Here is an 18,178-nt window from a genome sequence, read left to right on the forward strand (position 1 = left end):
CTACAGACTTCAAAAATAGCATGCAACTGTCACTACTCAGAGGCCCCACAATACAGCTAAAAATGGAAATGCTCTCTCAGCAGGATTTACTTCCTACATACACAAGTTTTCATGATAAAACTATTGCCATACCACGTTCACCAGGCCGTCCTTTGGGTTTATCTTGTAGGTAGTGATTGCAGTGGGACTGAAAAATATTGAATCTCTTGATTTCTTTAAACTTATTCAAAAAGCTCTGTTCTTCTTTTTGTGTATGCACTGCAAGGACTTCCTTTGTGAGCCCCAGTTTTTTAAATGGCTCCTTTTCTTGATTTACATGTGCTGAGGTGGATGGAGGGGCAAGAAGCTGGCCATCTAAGAGTTCTGCTCCACTTGGACCATCTTCTATCATTTCTACAGTAACAGCAGGGGAGGAAAAAACAATTAAGACAAAGTTAAAAACAAAGAAAAGAAAAGAGCTCTGTATATTCATTTTTAAGCTACTACTATTCTGTAATAATTTTACGCTACAAATTCTGTCCCTATTTATGCCATTTCCACAGGAACCTTTTAGCTGTAAGAAAGTAAGTCACAAGCTGTTCACATGTGAAATTTAAACTTGCCAGTGACTGTCATTTTGGAGAGAATTTATTAGCAAAAAAACCATACCTAATTCAGGTTGTGTTTTTTTGTCTCCAACATGAACAATGGTGCTACTGTAGCTGCACTGACTTGTGAGAGAGACAACACTTTCAGGCTTGCCAGGTAAAGCCAAAGATGTTAAGTGAGCACCAACCACAGGGGGGCCATTTGATTTACCAGATGCCTTCAACACAGCAGGATCTATTGAAAGAAAAAGTTGTAGCTTACTGATCATAAACAAAAGCAAATGCAAATTATATGCTACTATGCTGCAAAAGAGTAAAGGCTAAACTGTGCTTCATGAGACACAAAATGAACACTTCAGGCATTCCACCAAGATTGACTCCTGAGCAATTGCACCCAGTCTTTGATACTGTCACATACAACCTAACTGAATCTTTTCAAGGAAGGACTTTTTGCTCTTTCCTGATTTTCTTTTATGGCATAGCTTTGGAAGAAAGTTTCTATCCTTTTTGAGCCTAAAATGAAGTCCCACACAACTCCCATATAATTGTAGACTTATCTCTGTGGTTACCCTAACAGCTTTGCTTCAAGCATCCACCTGTTTCAGTTCTTTAACCTGAAAGCTATATACAATAATCCAGCAGAGGTCATACCAGCGCCTCAAACCAGCAGTAAAGCCTTCCTCCTCTGGTAGGAACACCCGACATACTTAAGACCTAAAGTCTGCCTTTTACGTGACTGGAGCATGGTGCTCCGTCATTCTCAGTCAGTGCACCAAATAGATAATGAACCCACATCATCTCCTCTGAACTAGAGCTACACAGACTTCAAAGTACAGAAGAAATTGTGCTCCTGATTACATTATGCTAGTTACATAATTTCTTTCTTTCCATCTCTTAGGCATTTCAATTCCCTCTACAGGACACTATTTCTATGTATACCAATACCTTTCAATTTGATTCTAAAAGCTTCATTACAACTTGGTTTTGAAGCCTATCAAAAAGATACAAAATAATTCCCAAGACCAATTTTTGAGGAGCTGCTCTAGACAATTCCTCTTCATATGACGACTAGGTTGAAAGTATCCCCTTTGTGTATAGCTCTTTACCAATCTCAAAATTGTAGTAATAATGAAACATTCTCCACTTGAGCTCCCCAGCCAGACAGGGACTGTATCAAAGCTATACTTAGCTGGCAACAAACAAAGCTAATGCTCCTGCCTACAGCAGACTTTTAAAACAGTTACCCTCAGTAATCTCCATCTTTTATTTTTGTGGCTCAACATCAAAATGAGTTCTTGTGCCTCACACAACACAGAGCAGTCTGATGCTGCATTTTACCCTCTGCTGTTCCTGGATTTTTTTTAAATATCCACAAAGAAGAAACAGAAGAGTAGCATGCATGTTTTTGTTACAATCAATTTGCTGCAAGTTCTTCAGCTGGTTATTCTTCCAAGTCCCAGCTTTGAAACAAAGTTTTCACATTTGACAATGACTGGTATCCTCAAACTCTAAAGCTGCATTTTGTACAGTATAAGCAAGCTAATTGCATCCACAATCCACATACTCAGTATTGAGATTGTAGGAAAGATTCTCAAAAGTTAGATCACCAACACATAACACTGAGAAAATGGCTATGAGGTCATGTCTAAGCTACATGGCTCACCATTCCACAAACAAATGGCATTCAATTGGCTGATGGCAAATAAACAAACAAAAACAACCAAGAAAAAGCTGTGATGCAGATACCTCCCAAAGGCTGTATAGCACTATCAGCTGGTTTTTGTTCATGAACTTCGGAATCAAGTGATGCAACACTTGACGAAGGTTCGCATTTTCTTTTGGCTGTGCCAGGCACGTTACAGCTCTCCAAGTACCTAAAATACAATGATTTAACAATATTAGATATTCAAGCCCTAAGTCTAGAAGTCAAGAGTAGTTTACACACTGATGACTTATTATTATCACACACTGGTTTCTTACCTGATGACACTGTCCAAACAGCTAATCTGTTGGTAAGAATATACAGGTTGTTCTTTCCAAGCCAACTCTTCAGTAGCCACATTTTTAGGAGCAGTTGTTACTGTAGTATCCTTTCCCACTACGTCTTTCACCTGACCACCAGGACCACTTTGTTTTTCTGTGAAAAGAGATGCTGCTGTTAATCACTGTAAAGCAAGTAAAAAAGTTGACACACTAACAGATGGACACTGTGCAAATATTTTCTTGTAATTATGGATTCTTGGAGGTTAGGTTGATGCAGATGGCTTCAAAGAGAATAAATATTATTAGATTTGAAACACAGTATGAAGACAACTAGAATGCTCACGAGTTTAAACAAATTATTAGAGGAATAATCTAATAATGTATGCAGAATTTAAATCTCCTTAGCACAACTTGAAAATTCCTGAGGTCACAATGCAAACAAAAAAGACAACATCCACAACGTTTTCCTCCACTTCACAGAAAAGATGTTTGATTTGTATGAAAAGATGAGCTGAAATTAAGGTATTTGAAAACAACAGCTTTAGGACGTGGCCTGTGTGTTACACCATTATCAGTTTAGCTGTAGCTAACCAATATTCTCCTGAACACAGCGGAGACTCGGGGAAAATATTAACTGATGAAAACACTTTATGCATAATCATGCACTGATTAGAATTCAACGTGGAAAAAATCTTACTTTCATATTATATGAGTGCAATAGATGAGCACAGAATTAAATAGTTAGGGTCTTACCTGCAGAAGGCTCTCTCTTGTGTTCCAGTTTGGCTTTATTGTCGGTGAAAATACGCTGTCCTTTATTTTTGGCCTTACGGACATCTTGATGAACCTCCTGAAAGAAGGACACACAAAAAAAATTCTGGCATAAACTATCATGCATATTGAGTGCTAAGCAGACTGAGCCTAACCTTAATTAACTCCATTTTACAATTAGTGTGAACATAGAAGAAACCCTGCTGTGCAGAATTTTATTGTGAAGCATGAGGGTTTTGGTCATTGCAAGAAGAAGAAATTTGAAGTATGTTCTTTGTAAACAATTACTCTGCAGGCTGAACAACTTGGATAGGAAAATAGAGAGATGTGTTACAAAAAATACTTTAGAAATACCAAATAGTATCACTTGGTAAACAAAACACTGCTGCTAAGATTGAGAAAGCTTGTACTAGAAGTTTAACCAAGTGGTGATAGTGAAAACTCATTCATAGTACTAGAACATCCTATCTATGGAAATCATGAAAGAAAGATAGGCATCTATTTCCCACAAGACCAAGACCTCCTTAAACATTACTTTTCTGCACAGCTCTGAAATGTGATAAACTATCTGTTAAAAAAAATCCATAGATTTCACCTGCCTACAACATTCATACTTAAAGTGAGTACCTTTGCAAGTGCAGCAGTCTGCTGCAACCAAATTTGAGATAGCTTGCCTACAAGCAATGTAAGTTAAGGAAAAATTTTGCCTTTCAAAACTAACAGCAACTCAGTGAGCTACAACAAATTTGGGAAGTACAGCAAGAAAGCCAAAACAACTAGAGATGTTAAAGGTGCAGTTGCTTTGCCTGGATCCACACTGAGTACACTGCTGTTCATCTGACTTATGTTGCCTGTGGAAGAGCTCTATTAAGCACAGGCACAAACTAAAGGCTGCACTTCTGTTTAGACTAAGAGAATTTAAAGAGTTACATCTTGTTATCCACTGGATGTAGCAAAGGGCCAATCCATGGGAAAGGTTCAAGCTACAAAATCTTTTGAAAAAGTAAAATTGTGTGTTATTCCATTCCAGGGTACATAGTGCATTTTTGCAATATAAAAAGTGATCAAAGTCAGATTATCTCTTGGTTATGCAGGTAGTGCTGCATTTTATCGTCTGAGTTTCGTTTGGGAAAAGAGCAATTACAGACTTTCTTCTCCCATAAAAACACTGCCAGTTTCCCCCAAAATACAGCATACAACAGACTCAAGTTAACACACTATACAGGTTTAAGTTCTTCGTACACATTGACTTCACACCTGTAACTGTGCTTCAGTACACTGAGACTTCATCTACAGCAGCAATGTTTATTCCCATAGGAATAACATTTCTACGTTAAACGAAAAAAGAAAGATGACTTTTCCTTTACACTTTCTGCCATCCCTAATATGACAGCTACACTGTAAAAGTAAAAAAAATCACTTATTAATTCTTTTTTGTGACATAAATAATAGAAAGGAAACCTACTGGTTTGTCCTTATGAGCGTCTTCATTGTTATTTCCTGTGCTGTCACTGGAGGATGCCACACTCATTAAGTGTTCATGTGAACCATTGCTACCTAGACTTCCATAGCCACTGGATCCGCTGTTGTGTACAGGCTGTTAACAACCAAATAGACACACACACATCTCAGCAAGCCAGCTTTAAACAGAACTGAAAATATTATCAGTAATTCCATGTCAGAAGAAATTATTTGATTTCAGATTTGCTGGAGTTTTTTTGTGAGGACTCCATAGCCACACAGAATCCTTAAAATACCAACAGGAGCTTTAACATACTTCAGTAAGTCTTGTCTGGCAACCATGAATCAAAGTAATTGCCAGGGTTGTAGACAGAAATTCCAGTACAGTAGTAGACAGCTAAACAAAGATAAAGTCTTTTCTCCTGTGGGAAATGAGAAGGGTAACACTAAAGCACACGGTGTACCTGCAATAACAGCCGGTATATTTGCTCAGTAATCTCCTGAACGCTGGGATGAAGGATTCTATCCTCTGTATAGTTGGGAGCAGCAAAGACATCTTCATTTAGGGGACCCCTGCATAAACCAAAGACATCCCAGCTCGTTAAAAGGCAAGTATTTCAACCACAGAGACACCACAACTTCAACTTACCATCTATATAAACAGAATCTAATGTTTATTCTATTGCCTTCACAACCTTTGAATCTGATAAAATACATACCCTTACATACCCATACACTGAGCACAACTTCCTTCTGATGCAATTCTTGTTAGCATTGGCAGAATTTGAAGGACTTCAAATAACAGAATCACAAATTCCAGAAAGGAAGCTATTTGTGTGTGTGGTGTACTTCCTCCCTGAAAACCCCTTATGTCTTTCTTAAGGATCACTATGTAAACCCAAGGGGAAGAAATGCAAAAATAAATTAATAAAAATAATAAAGTTAAGTCCCAAGTTTGTTGACTTACGTTCTAACTTTGTGTCTTCCGATAATAAACGAAACCTTTCGACTCCAAGGGTTGATGAAACTGGACCAGCTAGTGTCCATGGTTATATAATCGCCATTCCTGGTGCAAAACCTGATAGGCGAATAGTCAAAAGGCTGTCCTCCATACTGAAGTACTGCAATGAGTGATTCAGAAAGAGGTTTCAAATTAATACTTGCACAAGGATTCAACATTTTACCATGAACTGCATAAGGAGAAAAGCAATAAAACAAGTCTTAGATATACTCATACGTTTAGAAATGCTAAGCTACCAGAATAAGCAGATGTTCATAATTTACTGGACCATGTGAAGAAAATTACTTTCAATGAGCTAAAGAAGGCTAAAGAAACAGTTTTACATTTTCAGTTCAATAAACAAACATTACCAGAATGTTTATTTTCCTCTCTTAGAAATAAGACAGACTACAATTTACAGTATGACAACTTCTATCATTGCATTCTCAAGAAAATTATGTATAGAATATTGATTTGCAGTCAATCCATCTACAGCAAACACCTTTCATACTAATTACAAAACTAAGTGATTTCTCATTTTCAGCGATTTGCATTAGGAATCTAGTTGGAAAGGATTCTCCGTTTACTTGCAGAAAAATTCAGTCACAATTAACATCCACCTCTGCATTACTATTTTAACAGAAAAACAAAGACCATCTCGCTGAGGTCTTCATAGTCATTATTAACTTTTAGGGGAAAAAAATAATTGTATTTCTGCCCCAGTAAAAGATCACATACTTTTCTTGTGAATTGCTAGCATTAAGGGTCTGTCATTTGGGTGGAGATGCACCAAAACCGGTGTTCCTATTAAGTCCTGAGGTAGGTATCCCAACAGAGGTACTGCCCTGGGAAAAGAAAAGCAAAGATTAACAGAGTGGAATAAATGCTTATTTAAATCTTTAAAATATTTCCCTTTTTTTCCTGCAAGAAGAATTAATAATTTTATGTTTAAACTCAGGGTAATAGTGCCAACAGAACAGCAGCACTACTCTGAACAAGGGGGTGGGGAGGGGGTGTGTGTTTGTGAGGTGATGGGGTTTTTTTTGGTAGCTAAATGAAATTATGTCATCAAACCAAAAGGAGGAGTCTGCTACAACAGTCTTTTTCTGTGCTGCCCAGCTCTAGAGGATGCTTACCCTAATTTAAAAATAGCATTAATAAGATTTAATCCTGTAAAACTACCATGAAGGTAAATAGTCTTCCAATCTATGGGCTGCAAGCCAAGCCTAGGGATCACAGGATTACTATAGCTGAACTAGCAACAGCCTAGTTAACGGGGACTCAAGAACTCTCTCACAGGAAGGTTAGGTTAAGAGTTCAACTCATAAAGGAGCTGCAAGGAAGCAAGCTTATTAATTACAGAATTAAAATTAACATTACCAAATTCCTGCGTATCATCTATGACCACTTCTAAAGATGCGAGTAACTCATTTATGTGATGAAGTAGTTTTCATTGGTCATTTAAAGCATTATGGAGAATGAGTGAAAGTTCACAGATGTCAGTATGCACCTTACCCTAAAGGCCAACTACCAAAAATAGGCTTTTGGGGTGGGGGAAGAAGGCATGCTTTCAATACTATCCAGTAATGTGTAAGAACTTGCCAGATGAAAGCACATCAACTCAAAGTACTGAATAGCCTTCCCCCAGCCCTACCCACTGACAAAGACCCAGGAATAGGCACTCAGGTATCAGACAGCACTAGCAAAGAATTTAAACCATAGTGCACCACAGACAGAATCTGTGTTGTGTTGGAAATCAAAAAGCATTAGGGGATAAATGTCTTCAACGTTGCACTTCCAATAAACCCACTGCAATTCAAACAGTTCCCCAAAACATTAAGCAGGTTCCTTCTGGCAAAGTGGCCAAGATATTCAGAAAATAGGAGTATAGCAACTAATGCCTTCTTATTGAAGCAATGAGTTATATAATGAGTCTTAAAACCTTGTGGATGAAGAAGAAACTTACACGACTGAACCTCACATGAATTTTGGCATACTGACATTTAAAAACACTGCCAAGCTCAAAGCACAAAACAAAGTTATGCTGATACAAGAGTTTAAAATATCAATCAACTCTGAACAACTTCAGTTAGGGACTTCACTGAAGAATGTTTTAAGTAGAAAACACAACCCTGGGTTTTTGTTTGGCCCTATTCCTGTTCTTTGCCACATACTTCATGAAAACCTGGCAAGCTCTACCTTCATTTGTGCTGCAATGCAGAACCTTAAAAGGGATCAAATTTTAAACTGCTATTTATTAAGCTAGTCATAAAGAAAGATGCAAATTCAATCACTTACATGCAAAAAAAAGAAAAGCCCTACACATTTTTACACTAATATGAAGACCTCTGGAAGCATAAGAGATCTAGGATGCACCATCAATGAGTAGAGACTGGGCTGGGCTCATCTCTTCCCATGAAAAGGAAGCTAAAGGATAATCCAAAAGCTACCCACAATTACTAGAAAGAGAAGGTACAAAGATAGAGCTACATTTTTGTGGCAGTGTCAAACAATAAAACTATGAGGAACGGCCCCAAAATGCAGCTTGGAAAGCTTATGCTGGATGTTAGGAAAAAACATTAACAGTAGTGCAATCCATGAACAGTTGCTTACAAAGATTGTGTAATCTCTGTCCTTGGGGGTTTTCAAGCATTACTGAGGCAAGGTCTCAGCTGACTTGACCTAGAGCTGGGCAACAGTTTAATTTAAAGCAGAAAGAGGGAACAGAGACTTTCAGCAGTCCCTTCTAACCAGAATTTTTATGATGATAGAATGCTGTATTAGAGAGTACTTAAACTGCTGTCTACTAGAGGCAGTACTTCAGCATCATTATGCTTCCTCATAAGGAACAGCTCAAAACAATTTAGAACTTGAAGTTAAACTCATTTTATGAGTACAAATGCACATATGGCAGAAACATGGAGAGGAGAGGCAGCAAGTTCATGTTTTATAGAACAACATTTAAAGTGTCAAAACAACATGAATAAGTTAAATAGGAAACTGATTTAAAATCATTTACAAAGATCAGTCCACTGTGAACCTTATAGAACTCCTTATACCCATCATAGACATATCAGGTAACAAATACATTTCAAAGCCATATACAAGAATGATCCACTTAATGTCAGGAAAATATTTATTTTTACTCAACATACTCTGCGCAGAAATTCACTTGCAGAGTTAGGACAAATGAGCATTTTTCCAACCCATGAACACATTGATTGTGGAATTAACTTAATTTTATGCAAGTCAGGCAACAATTTCAGGATTATATTATGAGCAATTTTCACTTGACAGCAGGTGTTCAGTTGTATACTTTAAAATATTACACTCAGCTTTCTCTGAAAAACTATTGGTTTGTGCATTCCACCTAACCCTGAAGAACTAAAGAGTAATAAAATTGCATATGCATGTCTTGGTAAATATCTGTTTGCCAATGCTCTCAGGAGTTTAACAATTAAAAGCAAAATCAACTACACAGATCACAAGAACAGAAATAAATGCAGCAAAGTCCTAAATATCAGACCAAGATTTAATCAACCCTCACGGTGATTGCTCAAAAATGGTATGTGAAAATAAGGGGTAACACTAGACTAACAGGAAAGAAACTTCTATAGGATTTCACAGAGAATGGATTTACTTTACTCACTCCACTCAAGCCCAAGACCAAGGGCAAAGCCTTTAATTCATTGATCTTGCCATTTGTGTTGGGTACCAGAAATAAACGAGCTGGAGATGCATGGAGAAAGGGAAGATTTACATTGTGCCATCAGCATATTTGCATACACAAACCCACCCTGCTAAACTGGCTTGGAGCAAGTGTGGGAATGATGGAGAGAAAAAAATCCAAGGGGACATAATTATAGTGAACTAAACAGCTCTTCTGTCAGCTTAACCTCTTTAGGAAGTCAGTGTAAATCATATGATAGAAAACCAGTTTCTCAGCTTTACGCTGTCTCCTGTCTTGCAGGAAATCTTCATACTAAGCCACGATGCCTGTGTAGGTTAGCCAAAAATAGCTGTACCTTGGCATCCAAACTTATCTTCACTGACCAGCTACTGTCATCTTCTACAGTAATCTCCAATAGCTACCTTTTGATATTCTCATTCAATAAAAACCATGTGTGCTGAAGTGCCTGACCTCTCTGCAGGCAACTGTCTCAGAAGTCAAACAGTATCTTTTTTACCTTATAGACAACTTAGCCATGCTTCCCAATAACCTCCTTTCCCCTGAATTCCTCTCTCTTCTGCACTTAAAGATTTTGCCAAGAACAGCGTTACCTCTTCAGAAAGATTGCTACTGAAAACCAAAATTGGCCATTACAATGCTACTCTGGAGGTTACCATCCCCATCTAGATCTACCAAGAAAATTTCAGCATTCTTAAAATGCTTAAAAAATAAGACAATCTCAGAAGTCAGATGCTACTAGGTAGCCAACTTGGTTTTCACTGAGCATATTTAAAGAAGAAAAAAAAATCCCAAATATAGCATAATCAGAAACCATCAAGGGAAAAGGTTGGCTGTGTCTTTGATGCAAGAATTAAGTGAAATCTCTTGTCAAATCAAGTTCAAGACACAGCAATATTCCAAAGTGCATCCCTGTCCTTGAAAGCTTGTTGTGATTGTTTCCTTAGTCAGATAGGCTTCTAACTCTGAAGAATTATCTTTTATTCTTTTCACAGACCTCACGTTTCCATCACTTAAACATCCTTTGTAATGCCCCAGGCAAAAGCAATCCAGAAAACAGGATTTACATGTTAGGTTCTGAGCCTCCATGTATGCCTTAAGAGCATAGGAAGCATTATTTGTTTTCACTCTGAAACGTGAATACGTCATCCAATCAACTTCCATGACTGTCCAATCAATGCAAAATGCAGTAGAATCTGAGCAGCTTTTGTACACAGACAAAACCAGCAAAAATTGTGAATAGTGTAGCTTGAGTTGAGACATCTCTGGCTGTATCTGGGCCAGCAGAAAGTGACATCAGCATATTTGTTATTAATTCTAAACTTAAATCCACAAAACTAAAAATTATACAGATAATCATAGAAACATGGAAGGGGGGGATTGCAAAGAACCTCTGAAGATCGTCTAGTCCAACCACCACTGCTAAAGAAGGGTCACACCAAACAGGATGCCCAGGATCGTGCTGTTTAGGCAGGTTCTGAATTTCTCAGAGAAGGACACTCCACAACCTCCCTGGGCAGCCTGCTCCAGGGATCCGACACCCTCACAGGGAAGTTTTCCCTTATATTCAGGTGAAATTTCCTGTTTTCTAACTTGTGCCCCTTGTCCCCTGTCCTGTTACTGGGCACTACTGAAAAGAGCCTGGCCCCATCCTCTTGCCCTTTGGGTATTGATCAGCATTGAGAAGAGACTCCCTCTTCAGTCTGCTCTTCTCCAGACTAAAAGAGACTCAGGTCCTCTCAAGCCTCCCCTCTTAAGAGAGACTGTTAGCACAGACTGTTAGCACTGGAATTATCCTGACCATGAGTTTCATTCACTGCATTTATGCCCAAGTTTTCCCCAGATGAAAGGAATATGGAAGAGCTAGTTCACAGGCAAACAGTTTTCCACTTCAGTATCACAGTGTAACATGTTTTCACGCTTAGTGAAAAACTGGGAACGTACTTTTAAACAGTCTTCAGCAGTCACATAATTTTTTATCCCCATACAGACATCTTTATTTAATCCTAAAAAGAACTGTAAAAAATACTGGAAAGCTTGCTTATGGGTACACTGAAAAAACATCTTCTAAGTTACCTTTCATCTACATCCTGGAACAAACAAGTTGGTGTGTGCGTAGTTGTAAAAATCCTTTTGTCAGGAGGAATTCTGGGTGCTGAGGGAAAAATAAAAGCAGATTAACAAATAGACATCTCTGTACAAAATACTTCAAGCTATATGCTTCTATTAAATACTAACTGCAGTCTAAAAGCATATAGGAATGCAGCTTGCTAGCTCACAGCCCCTCAAGTGAGGGCAGAGAACAGAACCAACTAGCTTTCACCTCAGTAAAACTTGAGATCACTGACAGCCAGCTTTTTTAGGCTGAAATTCAGTTGAGACACCACATGGAAATTCCTGTATCAGAACGCAGAACAGTTCTTGCATTCAGGAAACCACACTAATCCTTGTGCGTTCAAAGAATTACCTTCATAACCAGAATGTACTTTTTCTGCAAGCAACACACAGCAAAGTTGGTCCTCTGCTATTTCTGGATCTTGTACTTTGATAAGGTAAGGAGTCATCCGAAATGGGTGATAGCAAATCTCATTTTCACGCTCCTTTCCCGCACTAATAAATAAGCAGAGTTAATTACTTCAACAGTTTTGTCTCAGGCAAAACAAAGTTTCAATTTATCTGTTGCAATTTCCTCATGGCCCAAGAACTGCATGACAGCTCCTAAAACAGCACCTAAGAATTTAGCTTTCTGAATTATTTTCCTTTTATTTTTTTGTAGGTAGAAGAGAAGCTAATTCTGATAGTATTTGCATAGTAACTACAATAAAGAATGCTGACCTTCCTACTGCCTGAAATAAAGAGATCCTCAATTGCTTTAAATGGACATTTGACAGAAAAACCCACCTCCTGTGATAGGTTATTTTTGCTGATCCAAAAATCTTGATTTGTGACATTATACCCTTTGGAGGGATGAATTTATAGCTGTATCTCATGCAGATTGCTATATCTCCTCAGTTAACATACAGACCTTCTTTCACTTCAAGTTCACTCCAATTTAGTAAGAATGAAGACTAAGAAATTCTTACCTATAATAACTGTTGTTTACTTAAGAATTCAAAGTATAGTAATGAAAATAACCATTGACATAGATACCAAAAACAAACCAACACCAACCCCACAACTGAGTTGTTGGCTTCTGTATTAAGTTTGTAACTGGATACCTTTTTAAAACTAAAAGCTTTAGATCCAATGTTAGTTGGCTCAAAACCAAAACAAAAGTAGTCTACAGTAACACCAGCAGTACTTTACAATATATCCAACCCAATGGCTCTGGAGTGGCACATGGTTTAAAATTTACTCATACCTTAATGACAAGTAATTAGTTATTCCAGGAGTAATAGGATCCACAATTTTTGTTTTCAGAAATGCTACCAGTATGGCAATAAGCAGCAAGAAATTAAAATTGCACAAGAAAGAACAAGGAGTAAGTCACCAGTATTTCCTAAATAAAAGCAACTAAACAAAGCTGGGGGGGGAGGTAAAAGGAGAACAAAAAGCAAAACCAAAAGGAACTGCAACGTCTAGTGACAGTGAAAGAGACAAGTTACCCTCATGTATCTTCCTCAATGGGACATTTGATAAAACTTAAGGTTAGACCTAAGTCTTTTAGAATTAAAGGGTGCTGAGTAGAACGTTCCACAGCAGTAGGAGACACCTTATCAGCTTCCTTTATTGTCCAAAAGGTCAATATTCACACTGATTAACCTTTAAGATGCAACTTCCTGAAATCACTGCGGGTTTTTTTTTCCCTGTAGCTTCTAGGGGTTATTCAACCAGAGGACATGTGTTTTTTGCCTTATGTTCACATTATGGAAAAGTAAGAAACTTCCACCCTATCAAGTTCTTACAAAAGTCTAATAGTTTTGTAATGCATAGCTTCATAATCTAACACTAAGCCTTATGATATTTTTGTCTTACCTGATGCGACAGAAAAATGATTTCTCTTCCATGCAGTCCTGTGTGGAAGACTCTAAGAAATAAACATATTTCATAACAGGTTACAAATTATAGGATTACCACATTTAAAACAATTTTTCCTTAAGTGATGAAGACTGAAATCTTCAAGAAGTTTCCATTCTCTGAAGTCATCATATTTGCCAAACAACGTACTTCATAAGCAACCAAATCTGAACATCACTCGCATTCTGAGACTGGTAAGTGAAGCACAGCTGCTTACCAGCTAAGCCTTTTGCCAAACCCATATCTAAACAGTTCTCATAGAACGGTCTGGGTTGGAAGGGACCTCCAAAGGTCACCTAGTCCCACCCCTTTTGCAGTAAGAAAGGGCACCCTCAACTGTATCAGGTTGCCCAGAGCCCTGTTGAGCCTCACTTAGAATATCCCCAGGGATGGGTCCCCAACCACATCCATAGGCAACCTGTTGCAGCATTCCAGCACCCTCATGATAAAGTTGTTTCTAACACCCAATCTAAACCTGTTCTTCTATAGTTTGAAGCCATTGCCCCTCATCCTATCACTACAGGCCTTTGTAAACAGTCTCTCTCCATCCTTCTTGAAGGCCCCATTAAGGTACTGGAAGGCTGCTATTACATCTCCCTGGAACCTCCTCTTCTCCAGGCTGAACAAACCCAGCTCCCTCAGCCTGTCATTGTAGCAGAGGTGCTCCAACTCCTTTATCATTTTCTTGGCCCTCCTCTGGACCTGCTCCATCAGGTCCATGTCCTTTCTGTATCAAGGGCACCAGACCTGGATGTAGTACTCCAGGTGAGGTCTCACCAGAGCAAAGTGGCAGAATCACCTCTCTGGATCTTTTGATGCAGCCCAGGATGCCATTTCCAGGGTAGCCACAATTTGATTTTCAAGACAACTTCTGGTCTTTCAAAGGCTTCAGTGTGCTTAGTTCTACTCAATGCATTTGTGAAATTTGAAGCTATACACAAACATAATAAAACTACAGAAAATGCTTTGGAAATAACTAAATACATGTAATCAGTATCACAATCAGAATTCACCATGGACCGTGTTTTGAGACAAAAGTCAACATAAGGTCCCTTCCAACCTGCTTTATGTATACATTACTTATGTTTATCATTAATTGTTGTTTAGGGGTTTGTTATTAAATATGGCTCACACCAACGTAACTCCACAGACTTAGCATGCAACACAATTACAAACATTTAGAACAGACCTTGAATTTCAAGTGTCCATTTAAAATAGTTGGCAGCTATTTCTCAACTCCTAACAGCTGTAGCTACGCTAGCAAGACAGTCCTCCCACAAACAAATATCAAGTGCCCCATGATGTCTGATCCTTCACCATTAGCATGCCTAAAATTGTTTTCCTAAGGCTAAAGGAACAGAGATATGATTACATTTGGTGAATGCACCGTGACGGTAGCCGAGTACCTCTCTACGCTAATCAAGGCATCCAGTATTTAATCATAACCATTTTAAAAGGAAGGAGGCAGAGTATTATACTCCTTGCATCTGAGAAATGGAATTTTAAAGATAAGATGTGGTCATTAAATTGCTGATAAGAGTAGAAAGCAAGCACTGTTCATCATGAATACCTACTTCATAATTTAGATGAAAAGGACACACGAATCAATAAACAACGTTATTTGGAAGATTTTTAGCAGGCAGACAAGCCTTGCTGATTTGTGCAAGTGTATGATGCATCTAGCATTGTTCAGTGATATTCTAATATCTGGGTTACACCTTCAAAAAGTGATTGAGAAGGATGGGAGGATATTAAAAATCAATTGGAGTACTCGCATGACAAAGGTGGTCAGAGAAATATCTGCTGTTGACATCACTCACCAGCTCTATTGCAAATATTCCATGATGGTAATCTGTAGGGTGTAGTAGAAGTATAGAACACGCTGACATCCTGAGGTGCCAAGAACTCCACAAATTTGGCATTTTTAAAATAACCCCTCTTACAGCGGAGAATCGAAGCAGCTTGGTCAGAGATGTACAGAATTTTCCCAGTAATCAAAGAAACAGCTACAGCAAACATATCCTAAAACCAAAAATAGCAAGTTTAGAAAATTTAACACATTACATTCAGTATGCATGAGAGGAACACAAGACATAGAAGCATGAATAATCTCCAACTAAAATTAAGTGTTAAAAGGCATCTATTTAGTGAGCAATAAAATACAACTAATCTGCTTATCAGGTAGACAGTACATTTCTTAAACTACACAATAAGAGTAACACAGCAGAATGAATTTACTAATTAAGAATCAAAGAGCTTCCAGCTCTAAAAGTTCACATCATCTTTGTTCTTGTTACAGGCATGTTTCACAGTTATAAAATGCAATTGTTTTGTGAAAGACTGCTTACATTAACCTGTTCATCCACTGCAAAATTAAAGAGTGCTCTAAACCACTCAGTAAAATAATGAGTGGATGGGAAAAAAGTCCCACAGCACCACACACATTCCACTTGTATCCCTTTGTGCTGTTTTCTTCTTGACATAGAAAAGCTTCCTGCGTCACAACCACTAGTGCTCTACCCACTGACACCATACACCAACTTAAGAGCTGTTGTCAGAGCACTGATTTCACAAACTGGAACGCTTCAGATCAACTGAACAATGTTTATGGCATTTGGCTGAAGTTCTCAGGTGTACTCTAGACTTCCTAGTTATTTAACCTTGTGGGCAACCTTTACTATTCATAGATACAACAAAGACCACCTACTTCAAGCTAGGGAACATCCCCCACTATGCCATTATTTTACTGATTTCAGAACTTCATACATCTAAGCAGAGGGGAAAACATATAATAGTGGGAGGTAGTTTAATACATTTAGAGGCAATTATTTTTTTAAGAGCTCTTAAAATATCCATAACACTCTGGGAATGTGGAAAATAAAAATAATTAAAAAAAAGAGATTATTTTACTGCTAAAAATTACGCTGAGCCTCAGCTGTTCTTGTCTCATTGGGATGACACAGTATCACAGTGCATTATATCTCATGGGTGTTGAGGTATATTGTCATAGGCACAAGGTACAATTCAGAGGCTCAAGTGATTTAGGCTTATTGTTTCTGACCTAAGTGAGAAAAACAGCTTTGATCAAAGTGCTATTGCCAGTCTGAAAAGGCTCAGAGTTTCTACTCAGCGTCCCCTGGAAGGAGAAAGCCCGCTTTAGCTCATCAGCCTGAGTACCAATTCTTACCCTGGGGGGGAAGAAAGGAGGAAAAAGAAAAAAAAAGGCATGCCCAAGAATTCCAATTCTAGAAAACATTTTCTGTACACACTGCAGACTTGAGTCGCCATACTCACAGCATTTTTCATGATGTATTCTGAGGTTATAGTCTCAACTTCTTCCACTGTGTATGATGACACATTCAGTCCAGCAGGCTGGGATTCATTAATCATCAACAGCTGGTAATATTCCTCATTGGCTACATTGAAAACATTAAACAACTTACATTCAGAATTTAGAATCTCATCAATAAACATCCAGCCTGGAAACTGTAACTAGTCAAAATCTTTCATGGCATAAGCACAGATTGGTCAGTAGGGAGATCCTGGTGCTACTCCAAATTAGCTCTTCCCCAGTAGAGCTTCCTCCTCAGTAACCCAAATGTATTTACCCATCTTAAGATCTCCATATATGTGCCATCATGCACTTCGGTCTGTTCGGCATTCAAAAAGCATGAACTAGTAAATCATTTTCAAATGGATTGTCTAACTCAACAAAAGATCTCTGAAACATCCAGCCTGTAGAGAGTTGCTTTAGCTTTCAAAGAAAGAGAAGTTTGAAGAGCTAACAAATGGGAACATCATGAAAACATCTGTTCAGAGAGGTTAGCAAACACAATCCAACTCAGCTTTGCAAAGACAACCACCGGTTGGTATTAGGTAGCAGCATACTTGATTACCTTTAACTTGTTTAATGCTTTTGAGGGCATATTTCAATGTCGTTAGGACACTGGATTTGCCTTTAATTCTCTTTTCAGAAGGAAGGTGAGCTTTTAGCTCTTGTAAAGTTTTCAGCAATTCCTTTTGTGTTTTGGCTTTAGTGGACTGTTCACTACTGCAAGATTAAAGACAAAAAAATAAAATTATCATTTGGATGCTTATCCTCACAGAAGCCCAAACATACACTGACACCTGTCATGTACCTACATTTGTACAGCTAGATACATTAACTTTTCCAGCATTAGTAGCAACATTCAGAACTTACAATAACTCTTAGACTAGCTAGAATCTTTTAAAATGAAATATTTACCACCACCTGAAGTCTTATTGTAAAGTGTACTCTGTAAGTGAAACAGAGCATATGCCCAAGTACCATAAAACTATTTTTTTTTGCCAGTCTCCCTCCTCCCTTTTTAGTGGCATCTTGCTTAATTACTTTCAAATTCAAACTCAAAGAAATGTTCGTGGATTTCAAAGGAGATAAGCAGGAGGTCCATTCAAGTCTTCACCTCCTGTTCCAGGCAGGTTCTCAATAAGAAAGATCCCTGAAAAGGGAATGGCAGTGGGAGAGCATCAAGTTAAAACAAAACAGAGAAATCCTTGGAACAATGTATCCCAGTTCACCACGGCAATACATTAAGTAAGATAAGGAAACTTTACTAAATGTAGGGTTATGAATCAGGAGGCTGGGGACAAATTGCATTCACATTTCTTGGGTGCATGTTCAGAAGTGCT

At 38.2% G+C, this 18,178-nt stretch overlaps 1 protein-coding gene across 11 annotated transcripts in view; it reads right to left on the reverse strand.

The window, feature by feature from the left end:
• PER2 (period circadian regulator 2) overlaps positions 1-18,178 on the reverse strand; it is a 49,009-nt gene that overhangs the window by 8,970 nt on the left and 21,861 nt on the right. For all 11 annotated transcript variants that reach the window (XM_068145440.1, XM_068145449.1, XM_068145448.1 and 8 more), the window contains 15 exons: positions 17,404-17,558; positions 16,802-16,923; positions 15,328-15,529; positions 13,466-13,517; positions 11,958-12,100; positions 11,567-11,645; positions 6,541-6,647; positions 5,770-5,923; positions 5,267-5,375; positions 4,807-4,938; positions 3,324-3,420; positions 2,568-2,724; positions 2,334-2,461; positions 649-822; positions 133-393 (listed from right to left, as the gene is read on the reverse strand). In XM_068145440.1, coding sequence (XP_068001541.1) covers positions 133-393; positions 649-822; positions 2,334-2,461; positions 2,568-2,724; positions 3,324-3,420; positions 4,807-4,938; positions 5,267-5,375; positions 5,770-5,923; positions 6,541-6,647; positions 11,567-11,645; positions 11,958-12,100; positions 13,466-13,517; positions 15,328-15,529; positions 16,802-16,923; positions 17,404-17,558 — 2,072 coding nt within the window. The remainder of the gene's footprint in view (positions 1-132; positions 394-648; positions 823-2,333; positions 2,462-2,567; positions 2,725-3,323; positions 3,421-4,806; positions 4,939-5,266; positions 5,376-5,769; positions 5,924-6,540; positions 6,648-11,566; positions 11,646-11,957; positions 12,101-13,465; positions 13,518-15,327; positions 15,530-16,801; positions 16,924-17,403; positions 17,559-18,178) is intronic.

The sequence above is a fragment of the Melanerpes formicivorus genome, unplaced genomic scaffold (genome assembly GCF_026170545.1).
Source record: "Melanerpes formicivorus ecotype bairdi unplaced genomic scaffold, bMelFor1.0.p_v2 SCAF_12, whole genome shotgun sequence".
Taxonomy (NCBI): domain Eukaryota; kingdom Metazoa; phylum Chordata; class Aves; order Piciformes; family Picidae; genus Melanerpes; species Melanerpes formicivorus.